Source organism: Colletotrichum abscissum, assembly GCF_030869225.1.
Source record: "Colletotrichum abscissum strain IMI 504890 chromosome Unknown Scaffold_137.1, whole genome shotgun sequence".
Lineage (NCBI taxonomy): Eukaryota > Fungi > Ascomycota > Sordariomycetes > Glomerellales > Glomerellaceae > Colletotrichum > Colletotrichum abscissum.
Genome location: NW_026850029.1, coordinates 1 through 12,826, shown reverse-complemented (window position 1 = coordinate 12,826; position 12,826 = coordinate 1). Strand labels below are relative to the sequence as shown.

Genomic DNA, 12,826 nt, shown 5'->3' with positions numbered 1-12,826 from the left:
TGGTCGAACTATTTATATGATGGTGATCTACTTCATCGGAATCCAAGTAAGCTCGTTCTACTGATTGGTCATTTCCCTTGAAGCATTATGGTAGCTTCTAGATTATTTTCGATCGCTGAGTTTATGAAATGTATAAATCTGAAGGGGCTCGGGAAGTGTTTGGGCCAAGCCAAATCTGGCGGTCGCTGCAAGAAGAGAATCTGTAGCGATCTTAAAGAAGCCAGCTTCGTTCATTTTGAGGACGCTAAGCTTGTGGACATCGTAAAACGGGCGCTTTGTAGACTGCACAAGTATCAAACAGATATCATTGTGTCCAATTGGCAACGCCAGCTTTCACAAACGAGTGAAGAGGTCAGCAGTGCCCGGCAGAGAAGGCAGATGCTTCAACAGACTATTATCCGCAAAAAGTATCTTCGGTTGGCGCAGCGACAAGAAAACGAGAAACTGAGGTTGCAGCGGAGAAGGCTATTCAGCTTGCATTGCCACGAGAAGGGAGGCATACCAACAAAGCCAACAGGTTTGGGAGTAGTCTCTCATGAACATTCAGTTGTATACCTGACAGGGCGGGCTGATCGATAGTACGCGGAGATAGGGAGCGTGGTAGGTAGCTATTCGCGGATCATTGCTCGCTTTAGCCTCAAGTACGTTTTCCGGTAGGAAGTCAAAACAAACCATTATTACCCTTCAAACCGCTATGGTCGAATTATCTCACCGCTCAATGAATGTACGTCTGTTTGCATGGTCTACTGCTAACGAGTCGTACGGAGGTTAGGGGGGGGGGAGCGGGGAGAATCGGGATAGGAATCACCAAGCAAGTAAACAAGATTGTGGAAACAGCAGTGATTTTAGGTATTCCTCCATCCGAACATAGCCTAAACAAACGCCACCCTCTACTTTGACCCAGCATCATTCAAATCACATTCTAGTGCGACTGAAAGGCATGATGAACGTCTGATTCGAAACCCTTTCTATTGAAAAGGCAAACTCAGACTCAGGTCATCTAGTTGTCCATCAATCTCGAGACTCAGAGATCGCCGACACCGCGGACTAGGTAAGCCGTAGTACACATCAAGCACAGGGAAAACACTGATACGCCCATTGTTGATGCCGCGCCGACAAACGGCACGTGGTCAAGAGGAGTTGCAATAGGTGCAGCACCGGTCGTCTGAACCGCACTGGGAACGCCGGTCCCGTTGTTGTATGGCGGAGAACTTTTGACCAGTTTGAAATTGGCGCAGGCGATCCGCGTCTTGTTTGCGAAATGCAGCACGAAGCTGCGATTGCCGAAAAACGAGCCTGGCCCCTGCACGATCGAAAGATAGCGATCGACGTATGTCTGGCGGTAGTGGTCGCCGGCGACAGAGCCGTGCTTACCGCTGAGGTCTCCAACTTGGCAAGTCTCTGGCCTGGAAGCATCGCACGGTGTACCTTCCCCACGGATGAAGGGGTCATGGTGCGCGAGTGCTTTCGTGCAGTTGCCGTCCTCCGGAACCGGATCAGTATGAAGGTGATAGGCTATCAACGTTAGAACGGACCGATATGAGTAAGTGATTCAGTGGCAAACGATTCTCAACGTACCAAACGGGCCTCCCTCGGTTGGCAGATCCGAAAATTCGACTGTGAGCTCGACACCGTTGCCGTCACGAGCTGTCATGGCGGTGATGGTTCCTCGGACGTTTCCAGTCATGGAACCTGCCTTGAAGAAGGGCCTATCCGGAAGGATTGCCTCATAGACAATACCTTGTGGGTTTTTGACGACTGGGGCATCTCCAAGATCCTGCGGCGACGCGGTGTCAGCGGGATAGTTGTATGTGGGGAGGGGGGGGGGGGGTTTGAATAAAAAGCCATACTCCAGTGTCTCGCGATGCAGCGCTGGCGACAACTGCAGCGGCGACGGAACAGACGAAAATGATCCGCATCTTTTGTTTTTGGAAGCTCATCGTTTTGTTAATATATCGAGGGCTGGATGTGGTTGAAAAGGGGACTGTAAGAGGGTGTATATCATCACCTTTGCTGGTGCAGTGACTTCCGGTTATGTATTTGTTGAATTTCTGCAGCATCACTGTCATGGCCCTATCAGAAGTGCAGAGTCCAGATCAAAGCGCTACGTGTTTGATTAGAAGGATGGTCTAGTCTAGTAAAGCGGCCGCAGCATTCTCTCCAGGTGTCTAGATGTAGCGTTGCTGTGTGGAACCAGCGAGACAGGCTGATTAAACGGCGGAATAACCTGGGAGAAGATGTGTTTGGCTTCGAGCGGTTCAAATTGGAGACAGAGGCTTTTCATCGTGTGATTACTCTTGGATAGAGACTTGAGTTACAAACCGCAGCGGAGTGGCCAACTGACGCAGTTCCCCCGCTGATCCTACGCAATTGTCAGCCGTGAACCTGGCTACGAAGGAACAGCGGGAGCCAGCCCGCAGGCATTCCAGTACCACTAATGAATCAACATTCTCCAAAAACTAGCATAGCTAGCGTGGCAAGGTTATGTTACGCAAGGTTATGTTAGGCCCTGTCGTGATTCATTGGCGGTTATTCAACATGACCTAGGTGGGTCACAAAGAGACTGACTACTAACGAACGTAACCGACGCAGCACAGGTAAACTAATGGGACAGGGGACTTCCATAGGGCTAATGATTTGATATTGCGAACGGGCTGCCTTCGCGCCATGCGACTGTATACAGCTTCTCTACTTGCAAGTTCACTTTCGTCTCTGTCCTAGTCTAGCTAACATTACGCATAGCCAGTCTCTCATAGGCCCTCCTGTCATAGCTGGCGGGAGGGAAACCAATTCCAATTTGATCCTAGACATTCATGTTTAGAATGAGCCTCATCCTTCCTTCATGCGCTTTTGTTTATCTGTGACGCACTTTCGAGATTCACATCATCCAGGCGTAGGGAGAAAAAGGCAAGGTAGTCACACCCCCAAAAAGGCCTGTCGATTACATGGAAAAGTCTTGTTTCACAGTCTGCTTTGTCGATGATCTGTTTTCGATTAACACTGGCTGGAAATCTCTTGTGTCTTGACTCTCCGAAAGCACTCAGACTGCTTAGTCGTGACCGCATGTGTCCAAAGCTTGAACAACAGAGGCGTATGAGTCCGAGAAGAGCGCATACTGCTGTTATTATCGACTAGATCTATCCTTTTGTCTGAGTGAGGGCTACGGTGGCGGGAAGAGTTATGTCAACAGCCCACGATTTTCAGGTGACAATATTAAGACTTTCACTATCTTAGCGGTCAATGGGAACGAATTCCGGCGAGGGAGGAGCTGCTATGGCACCGGAACGTAGCGATACGCGTTGCCGTTATGCTTTCCAGCTAGTCGAGCAAGTAACGTGCGAAGAAGCTGGACAAAGTGCCAGGCAGGCAGAAAAGTTCACGGAACAGCCGCATGGCCCTTTCGAAATCCTTTCGCATGATCCTTAGCGTAGGGAGGATCGGCATAGCCACTTCTTCGACACGGAGTTAAGAATGTGCCCAAGCTGTGGGTAAGAATTCGATGGGCCTCGACTGATTCAGTCACAGTAGTCCCGACTGCTTATAACACAGCTGTTGTCAACGCCTGCCCGTTTGCCTTCCGGGATGTTACAATTATTACTGTGGGTTGTTCGCATGGTAACATAACAGCACGGGAACATGACAGCATGGAAACGCGTGAAACCATATTGTGACCTAGAAAACAATCACTCCCAGTGGTGAGAGTTAAAAAGACGAATCAGTGATTCTTGTTCTCCGACGTCTTTACGTCTTTCCTTTTTCACGTATTGCAACAGCGAGTACGCAAAACACTTGATTGCCCACCCTCTCTTGAAATGGCAAAATCAACCCCTCCGAAAGATCGTTTCCGGCCGTATCACGTAGGACGCGGAGGCGCCGGGAACGTTGTGCGACCGGAAAGCCGGCCCCGCAGTACTGAAAGGAGCATTGCGCCCACTGGTTCCCGACCCAGGGCCGAAAGCGTGCAGCAAATGCTTCAGCGGTTATTCAAAAGACGTAGCGGATGACACCGTTACGCAGATGTGCACGTCTGCGCAGGAAAACAGATGCGAGGCGCATGGCGAGATGCTTGCCGAAAGCCAACCTGATCGAGAGAGTAAGTACTCCTTGGTTGCTAAGCGTGTGTCCAGGATAGTTAGCGATCAGATAATAACCCCGCTAACAGGCCAAGACATCCCACTCCCGCCATAACACTGTGTCGACAGTTTCGGCTTCACGCAATCTGACATAACTACGGCAAGAATGATCCACCAAGGCATTCTTACAGGCTACCTCAGATCGAATGATATGTAATTAGATCCTTCGAGTTTTACGCGAGGTGGTGGATGGTGGATATTTCTTGCTTCACAGGTGGCTGAACTGTTCACTTTCGTTACCATCCTCAATAAGGTCTGATACCCTTCTATGTACCAGGCAAATTCCACATCCAAGCACAGACCACAGTGAGATCTAGAAATAAGACCAATACCAGACCGGCCACGCGAGGACCTTTCGGTAGGCCAGACGACCCCCATCCGGTAATCAGCGAATCGGATCATGTCCATGTTGTCCGTTTGTCAACAGCCAGTTAGATCGTGTGTTGCCAACGTCAATCGCTCAGGCACCCGACCTGTGCATCGTCCAGCGGCACCTTTGTAGGGCACCAAGAGCCTCAATTCGTCGACCCCAGGCGAAAATGACTTGCGTTGCAATCCCAAACGGGCCCGCATATGCACACTTGCCAATTTGCGCGTTCTCGTGAAAAGAACTAAGCTTTTTATGTGTCCCTTCAATGCAACGCAAACTCTGCATGGAAGGAGGGGTCAGATCGCGATAAAATTGGACGACATGAGCTTTCTCTCACTCACGAGCCTCCGCGTAGTTCTTGAGAGCAGGAGGGTATGTCTCGTTTTCTTTCGTTGCATGTCCGCAAAATGCTGCTCAGTCGGTTTCTTTCGATAGAAAGCGAGCGGCTGTCCTGTCATGCACTTTTCGATATGATAGCCACAAAATCGCTTCAAGAAACGAGCTTGCTGATGATGATGCTTCAGCCATCTCCGAACGCTATACGCCTGTATGTTTCTTGACATGGAGTTGCTCACCAGCTCGCCTTGGTGTATCCTGGCTTAGCTGAACCCTAACACTTCGCATCACGAAGAGGAGGGGGGTTTCTACTCCAATCAATTACCGCCGGAACCAGGTTGCCATGGGGCGGAAAAGCAGTAGGACTGGCTAGGGGCTGTGCAAGATTCGGTCTACTAAGGCAGAGATGATATAAGCTAGCTCACATTGCCTAATCACACGTACTTGATATCGCGACAATTTCGTCGTCTTGGGAATGTTTCACATCGTAAGATGTGTGTTCGCCGCAAGTGACGCTGCTGTTATTCTCACTTCCACCCTTACAGATATGACAACTCTTAGGCCGCCCCTGGCCGAATTAATGGCCGTACCCATATATTGCCCTCTTGTGCAGTTTCATCGCATGAACAATATCCAGCGAGGTGATCGTCCGGCGGTTTGCATGATCGCAATACATGACTGCGCTGCGAACGATGTTCTCTAGAAATAACATCATCGCGGCGCGAGCTTCATTGTAGACATCTGCAAATATCGGTTAGTGCTATCATAACGGGTGTAATAGAAAGACTTATCACAAACCGTAACTGATACGCTTCACGCCACCGCGACGAGCTAATCGACGTATGTCTGGCTTGCTGATACATCTGATGTTATCCTTGAAGCTTTTCTTTTCGCGTTTAGCGCCGAATATGCCGAACTTGTATCGAGACACAGGGTTAGCATAGGTTGAAGGGTTATTCATCTTGGTTTGTGAGCTGGTAGGGCTCTAGAGGACCATCATTCTTATAACTTGGTCATTACTGAGTGGGTAAGGGAGTTTCGTCACATCGTCTCTCTGTGTCATACAATTTCGCCCATGGTCTGACCCCGTGAACGGGCTCGAGGTCAACCGCAAAGATGGCATTACCTGTATCAAAGCATATCTAGCCACCCGTCGAATCGAGTAGGTGACTGATTGATGTCTGTACTAATATACTGTCGGGTGAAAGGAACGATGTCTAACCCCCCACGGTCTAGCAAAGATTCCCGTGCCATCATTTGGGAGGGGGGGTGGTGGTCTGATGTGACTTAGCTGACGAGCAACATAGACTCGCTCTTTCACCTTAATCCGTGACTTTGCACGCGGTGTTCTCGCTAGATCACGCTGCAGGATTTAATTCGCTAATCCATCTTGTATTGCTCCTTGATCCTAACCCCACACTTTCTCAGAGAATTAACCAGGTTTATACACGGGATTTGCTATTATAACAATGAGGTAAGAGCTGGAAATGCGTTGATTGGCTCTGTAGTTATCTCATAAAACTTTGTGTGATGGCTGGAAGATTTTCCGGCTATTGCGGCTCGAGTATGGTGTTTCAGTGATGTTTCGATCATTTATTTTTCCCGCAAGCTGAGCATTATCTCGAGTATTAAGAGGTTACTTATGTCATGACAGCATTGGTGATCCTTGCAAGGATGACGTGAACGAGATCTACAAAGCAGCGAGCTTGACGTAAAAGTCTGTGGAGGCGAACGAAGGCGAGGCGCTTGATAGACTGATAGGCCGTAATCATTAGGTCTCAGGACGTTTTGTTAAGCAGAATGTGAGATCTAAATGTGAGTCAGTAAGAAGTAACTTACCTACCGACTCTTAGCTCCCACTCAAGTACGTGATAATTACCTAAAGTATGATTCATATAGAAAATAATCATCGTTGTCATGGACACTGTGTGATAAAATCGCTACGATGTGATCAATGTAGCCGGAGATCGCTCATTCAAGTTGCCAACATGAATCTCTGCTTCGTGTGATCCTCATGCACGCACTCGAGCAGTCACGGAAAATGACGAGCTAGCGGAGCACCCTGCTCAGATAAACTAGCTAGTGGGGTTTATATCGTGCGTGTACATAATGCATGTCTAGCACTGTGACAATGTATCAAGCTATCTGGGAACTAGGTCCCCGGAGTCGAATTGCTTGAATCCGGTTGTATAGGACTTGAACACTAAGCAGTAGTTTCAGTATTTGTTACTTGAGTTCATAAAATATTCTATAAGTCACACCACATACCACCGTTTGCGGGAACCCGCGTCTTGAACAATCTTTGACCTGCTGCGAATTGACGCTGTATTTCTCATAGAACGAAGGATGAAGCTCTATCCGAAAGGGGTCTGGCAACAGTCCCTAGAAGCTCCTCGACACCGCCGTCAAGACAAACTATGTCGGCGAGCAAGAATTCGTACTCTTGTCCAAGAGATTGCGGCAGCTAAACATCGGCGGGTGGTGGAGCAAAAGACCGCCCAGCGAACGCAACCGTCAAAGCTAGAGTCCGAGGTCGCCAGCCACAACGTGCTCATGTTGAAAGTCGCAGTCGTGTTGACCGCCTCTGGATTGCTCGACTTCTCCACGAGGTCTCTACCTTGTAGCTCGGGTACCTGCAACCACTTGATGGCCTACTCCATACGTCTTGGGTGGCCAAAGTCTGCCACTTCAGTCAAGCAGTCGTCGAGGCGGCCCGTCGTTCTCGGACGATTTGAGGACGACGGCCGTTTCCGCTGTCGAGTTCAGCAGTATGACACCAACGGCAACTCGCTGTCAGATGAGCATAAGCATCGAGGCTCCCTTGATGTTCTTCCTGGCGATATTGAACTCATTCACTCCTTCAGCAAGCACTACCACAACTTACCAGAGGCAGTTTCAAATATGTTGTTGAGACAGGAAAGACGCTTCTACCACTTGTTTTATTCCTATTGGGGCATTCGAAATACCTGGCAATAAGTAGTCATAAGGCCCTGAGGCAGCGTATTGAGGGCGACACACAAAATAAGTTTCCCAACCTGTTTTGCTAATTCAGACGCTCGTTGCTTCGAGAATCTTCCGGTGGATTGGTTGCAGACTGGATATGTAGTCGAATAACTTGACGCATTTTACAAAGACATATTCAGAAGCCCTGGTCATAGTCGTCTCAGGGCTTAGACGGCCACTTAGTCTGTATGGCGTTGTTGCTGATTGACAAGGTGGTGAGGTCAGGATCGTAATGGTGCCAAAGCCGCAAGTTCCTATCTCTGTCTTTGGTAGATGCTACCAGAATACATAGAACAGTGTAATCTAGAGCGATGCTGAAATAGGGTGCGATAACTGGTCGTCAACCTCCTTGGATCGGGTTGGTCAAAAGATGTGACAAACGTTAAGTGCTGATCTCTAGTGTTCTATTTCAATCAATGCAGTATCGAGGATACTTAAAATTTTCAATGAAGGTACTGCTATGCTAGGCGTTTTTCTGCCTTGTCCCATCCATGTTCGCAGCGAGGATCACAATCGCCTTCGTTCTAGTAGAAGAAGCACCATACGAATGATCTTCGTTACCCCCCCACCCCCCCTAATCATGATCACCCGAAACACTGACCTGGTCTGAACGACGACGTTATCAGATTTCCGTCACCTATCATCAAGATGCGCAAGGGTAGTCAAACCATTTCCGGATTGCACATATCGATCGCTGCGGCAAATGTATTATTGACGGAACACACACTAAAACAATCGAGGGTGAAGAATGACTAACGTAGGCTGCGTTCGCCACGATCACCAGCTCCGTGATCTTGAAAGTATTACTACCCTGGATCAATCTCAATGAGTCTATTCCTCGATCAGAAGACCGAGTCTTGAACTCGAGCTATCATTCTAGCTACCAAGGCACAGATGCCACCGACCGTCGTCCTGGAGTTGAAGCCCTTCGAACACTGTATGCCTCATGCCTTCTATACGATTGTCCGTCTCGTAAAACTCCTGAATGACTCCAAGAAGGCAGAAAAGTCTTCTTCCTCGCACATTGATTTCAATCAGCTCATCATCAACAGGCAGTTCGTCATACCAGTGCTCGACATCCAAAATCGCGGTCAGAGAACCCCACGATATGGTCTGGTCGACTAAGAAGGTTTCCCTGTCATGTCCGGTGGCCTCGCTGGAGGAAGCGTTGCCACTAATGACAACATCTCTCAGTGGCAGGTCGATTTCCCAGCCAATCCTATCCAAGATTGTAATGTTCCTCGAGAAGTCATATGGCCTACTGAGATTGGTGCAGTTTTGTAAAATCATTGCAGTCGAGCGACGAGCTCTCTCATCCATGGATGGAAATTTCTTTGTAACACCATCATAATAATCAACCTAACTGACCCGAATTGGATTGGCACTGGCACTCGAACTTTCGCAGAAGTCAAGGGGGAATTGCTGCAACCGGAACTCGTTGTCGGCGTGCAGTTGAGAAGAGCAATTGGGCTGCTCAATGGACCCTACGGAGGTACGCCTCTTCTGCGTCATGGTGGGGGACTTCAGAATTTGACTCTGGACAATTGGGATGAATGGACGTTGCGGTATTTTCTGCTTTACGCTTCAGCTTTTTGCCTACATGGGAGGGTCAGTACATGTAGGAAGTGGCTGAGCGCCGCAATGACTGGATTTGCCTTACGGTAGTTGCGTTGGGCAATACGGTTCTGAATCCTGCGACACTCAGCAAGATCGGAAATCTTGGTCCAATCCTCGTCAGTATTGGCGAGTTTGCCGGGAGTGGCACGTGTTTGTGCGGTTTCGCCGACGTCTGTATCAGAAATTCGAAATGGCATGATGGCCTGTGATATGATCACGGCGTACGCTCGTATCTGGTGACGGGGGATGATAAGACAGTGGACAAAGAAAGATAACTAGCAGCAGTAAGCCACCGAATGGAGTATCTTGAGAAAGTATAATGTATCGTGGCTTGGAAAAGGAAGCTGTGCTACAAGACAATGGTGCGAAAGTAGGGAGAAGGAGGGCGTTTGACAGCTTCATATAGACTGCAAGATTAAGCAAGCAATTTTAGAGACGTGGCAGTGTCAGCAAAGAAATTGTTAGCAGCCTAGCCATGCAAGATTTACTGGAAGATCATCAGCGTATCCGTACTGTGCTGCCCTGGTGGTCTGCCTTGCCGTGCTGCCTTGCACCACCTGAGCCCACGGGCAGCAGATGGAGCGCATATTCACGCTCGACTGGTGGCTGCAGAAATCCCAATGTATGTTATAATGCGACTGGATTCTTTTTTGAAACCGCCGATAGGAACGTGGACGTCGTCAGCCGGAATAAGGGGTCCATGCAAGGCAGTGGCGGAATCATCAAAGGCCATGTGGAACGGCACATATCAGCACATCGTGCCCTTGCTGATGTTGCCTGAAATAGATAGATGTGAAATGGCATTCGCACTGGATTGGCTTGGGCAGACCAGCAGAGAGAAGGATGTGGGAGAATCAAGGCGCAAGGCAAGTATAGCGATGGCTTGTACACAGATAGTTGGCGGTCCATGGAAGGTACCACCAGAGTCAGCAGAAGGGACGAGCCTTGCCTCAATCAATGGGGTATTACTCCCAACCTCAGCTTAGCTTAGATGATAAACTCATACACGGGCCACGTTGCTTTAGCCTCTCGAAAAGGTGGAATTATGTAGAAGAGTAGTAGTTGAAAAATGGAAATTGTGTCTAGGAGTGATCGTTCCTCGATGGATTCAGACAGGACAGCCCACTCGTGACACCTGAGCACATATCACAGATCGCTTACGATCCATGGGTATGTAGTTCTAGCGAGTCACCGACTATATGCTGTTAAGTGCTTGATGCTTTTTATGACTCTGATATTTATTTGGGTAGTAGTCAACTTCATACTCCCAGAAGGTAGTAGTGACGACAAGAAAGTCAAGATAGAAGCAATAGGCCTTTCGCAAAAAATTTCAATGAGCAAAGGACAAACTTCCAAGAGACTTTTGTACATTTTATACAGAATCCTAATCTTTATAACAAACGAGTTGCATAGGAGGGGGTTCTCTCTAAACAAGACTATATTATCCGCCGCGGGGTAATTCCCCTATCAGTATCTGTAAAGGATCAGAGTAGACAAGCCTCCCCGGTGTTGCCCGCGGTTACCTTGCTTCTCTCGCAAGTCTCTTCTCGACACATCTGTGGAAGCACATCACATTAAGTTGTGTCTAGACCGTGATTGGTCGCCGCCCTGTGTAATCGGCGTTCTGCACCGTCCGAGGGCTCAAGACATGGTGAAGGTCCTTCGCTGTATATTTTAAATATAGCTTCGTATCTGTAAACCAGACGTTGTCACCATATACTCTCATCTTCATTGCTGCTGATTTTGAGAACGCTTTCTTGTGTAGCCCTGACTCATTACTTTTCGACGGGTAGTGCGTGAAAATGATTTCTTTGTCTATTGCAGGTGAGCGGAACCAGTATTGCGAAAACATACGGGCTCTCGCTCTTCCCATTTTTGTGATGCTACCAATCCTTCCTTTTTATGTTTGGAGCCCGATGCTATCAATCTTGCAAACAGCCATTGCCACACGCATGATGGAATGCTCCCTCGCTCCTTACAATGGCAATGCTGGCTCCAGGTACCTACGAAGGTGCGATTCCGCTTGCAATTTTGTTGCCAAAAGGCTGCCGCCAAATAATGACGGCCATAGCTCCATATATCAGCATCGGCAACCAATGTATGCCCTCCTTATTCGGGATGAGTCCGATGGTGCTTGTGAAATTCATCCTTAAACGAGGAGGTCGACGAGTCCTCTACGGGTTCTAATTTCGCAACTACAGCAAGTCAAAGTGTGAGATCCTCTTGAGAGGCTCAGAATGCGATGGTGGTAGGTAGATGATACATCATCATACGTCAGGTTGGTCATGGATAGGACAAGGTTTCAAGCGCTCAACGAAAAGTTGGGCTCAATTTGCAATCGGCACTCTTCGGAATGAACCTAAGGGAAAGAAGCTATTAATGGAGTTCGGAGTAGCTCAAGCACACCTGGTCGGCGGGCACAACGACGCGTCTTTCATATTTCACAGTCAATCAGACCCTGCAATTCCTGCCGTCTGCAAGATGGTCAACTGCTAAGCTGCCTTCCGTCGTCAACATAATAGGACCAAGACATCGTCGTTCTGTCGGTACATTCCAGGCCTAAACAACGGCCACATGTCGTATCTCACTTATGCGATGCGATCAAGTGCCTGGGTATTACCTGTCGTGGCCGAATCCTCGAGCTTGCGTGATGCTTTGCGTCGATGAAATTCATCGTTGATGTGGTCAAAGCGTTGATCTTCTGCAACGGAGATGCTCAGGCCAGCATGGCGTAACTCAACGTTATTGAGATGTCTCCTAGATCCCTTACAACTCCAGCTAGACCTGATTATTGCCGTTTTGGAGTATTCATGTGCGAAACTCAATTCGATACATTGAAGACCACGGGTGGCGGCTTTCTCTGGCTGATGTCAAGTACAACTTCACTAGCTGTCGTGCAGGTATGCAGCAGGAGGTTTGGCATCGCACTTTCAACTTGGTTGCGCCCCCTTGCGCCAATGCAATTGTTTGGCTAATCGTAATGGCGCAATTTTAGCTGGGCTACGCCGCAGAGCTGTCATAAGCGATAGTCACAAGTGACACACGCACCTACTGCTCACGGAAGGCACGATATCACTGCTCATTTCTTGGTCACACAACCACAGAGCGCAAGGGACATGGCATGACCTGCGTTACAAATCTCCTCTCCCGTCACCACATCACTCGCGCCACCAGCCAAAGAAAGAGGTGGGAGTCTGATGGTTTTAATGTATATATATACGGCAAAGGTCAATCAGTATTAGCACGGCATGCCGCACACATGGATTCAAATCATCGAGGGAAATCCACCATCAGCCGCCATCAGTCTGCCTCCATCCATCCAGCGTTCACAAAGGCCCTCCGTCGTCAGTGTAGTCGACGAGGAGCC

General features: G+C 48.7%; 6 protein-coding genes across 6 annotated transcripts; 2 read left to right on the top strand and 4 right to left on the bottom strand.

Annotated features, from left to right (window-relative positions):
* Positions 1–1,024: 1,024 nt before the first annotated feature.
* CABS01_16726 (superoxide dismutase) lies at positions 1,025–1,919 on the bottom strand (the record flags this gene model as incomplete). The annotated part of the gene is made up of 3 exons (XM_060550056.1): positions 1,025–1,515; positions 1,579–1,777; positions 1,851–1,919. 3 exons carry the CDS (start codon positions 1,917–1,919, stop codon positions 1,025–1,027), a joined length of 759 nt encoding a protein of 252 aa, XP_060404022.1.
* Positions 1,920–4,877: 2,958 nt separating this feature from the next.
* On the top strand, positions 4,878–5,063 carry CABS01_16725 (uncharacterized protein; the record flags this gene model as incomplete). The annotated part of the gene is made up of 1 exon (XM_060550055.1): positions 4,878–5,063. One exon carries the CDS (start codon positions 4,878–4,880, stop codon positions 5,061–5,063), a length of 186 nt encoding a protein of 61 aa, XP_060404021.1.
* Positions 5,064–5,416: 353 nt separating this feature from the next.
* On the bottom strand, positions 5,417–5,800 carry CABS01_16724 (histone H4-1; the record flags this gene model as incomplete). The annotated part of the gene is made up of 2 exons (XM_060550054.1): positions 5,417–5,580; positions 5,638–5,800. The coding sequence occupies 2 exons, from the start codon at positions 5,798–5,800 to the stop codon at positions 5,417–5,419; spliced, it is 327 nt and encodes a 108-aa protein (XP_060404020.1).
* A 1,385-nt stretch (positions 5,801–7,185) lies between these two features.
* CABS01_16723 (uncharacterized protein) lies at positions 7,186–7,815 on the top strand (the record flags this gene model as incomplete). The annotated part of the gene is made up of 2 exons (XM_060550053.1): positions 7,186–7,410; positions 7,507–7,815. 2 exons carry the CDS (start codon positions 7,186–7,188, stop codon positions 7,813–7,815), a joined length of 534 nt encoding a protein of 177 aa, XP_060404019.1.
* A 903-nt stretch (positions 7,816–8,718) lies between these two features.
* On the bottom strand, positions 8,719–9,162 carry CABS01_16722 (uncharacterized protein; the record flags this gene model as incomplete). Its single annotated transcript, XM_060550052.1, has 1 exon — positions 8,719–9,162. The coding sequence occupies one exon, from the start codon at positions 9,160–9,162 to the stop codon at positions 8,719–8,721; it is 444 nt and encodes a 147-aa protein (XP_060404018.1).
* Positions 9,163–9,316: 154 nt separating this feature from the next.
* Positions 9,317–9,656, bottom strand: CABS01_16721 (uncharacterized protein; the record flags this gene model as incomplete). The annotated part of the gene is made up of 2 exons (XM_060550051.1): positions 9,317–9,438; positions 9,503–9,656. 2 exons carry the CDS (start codon positions 9,654–9,656, stop codon positions 9,317–9,319), a joined length of 276 nt encoding a protein of 91 aa, XP_060404017.1.
* Between the last annotated feature and the right edge of the window lie 3,170 nt (positions 9,657–12,826).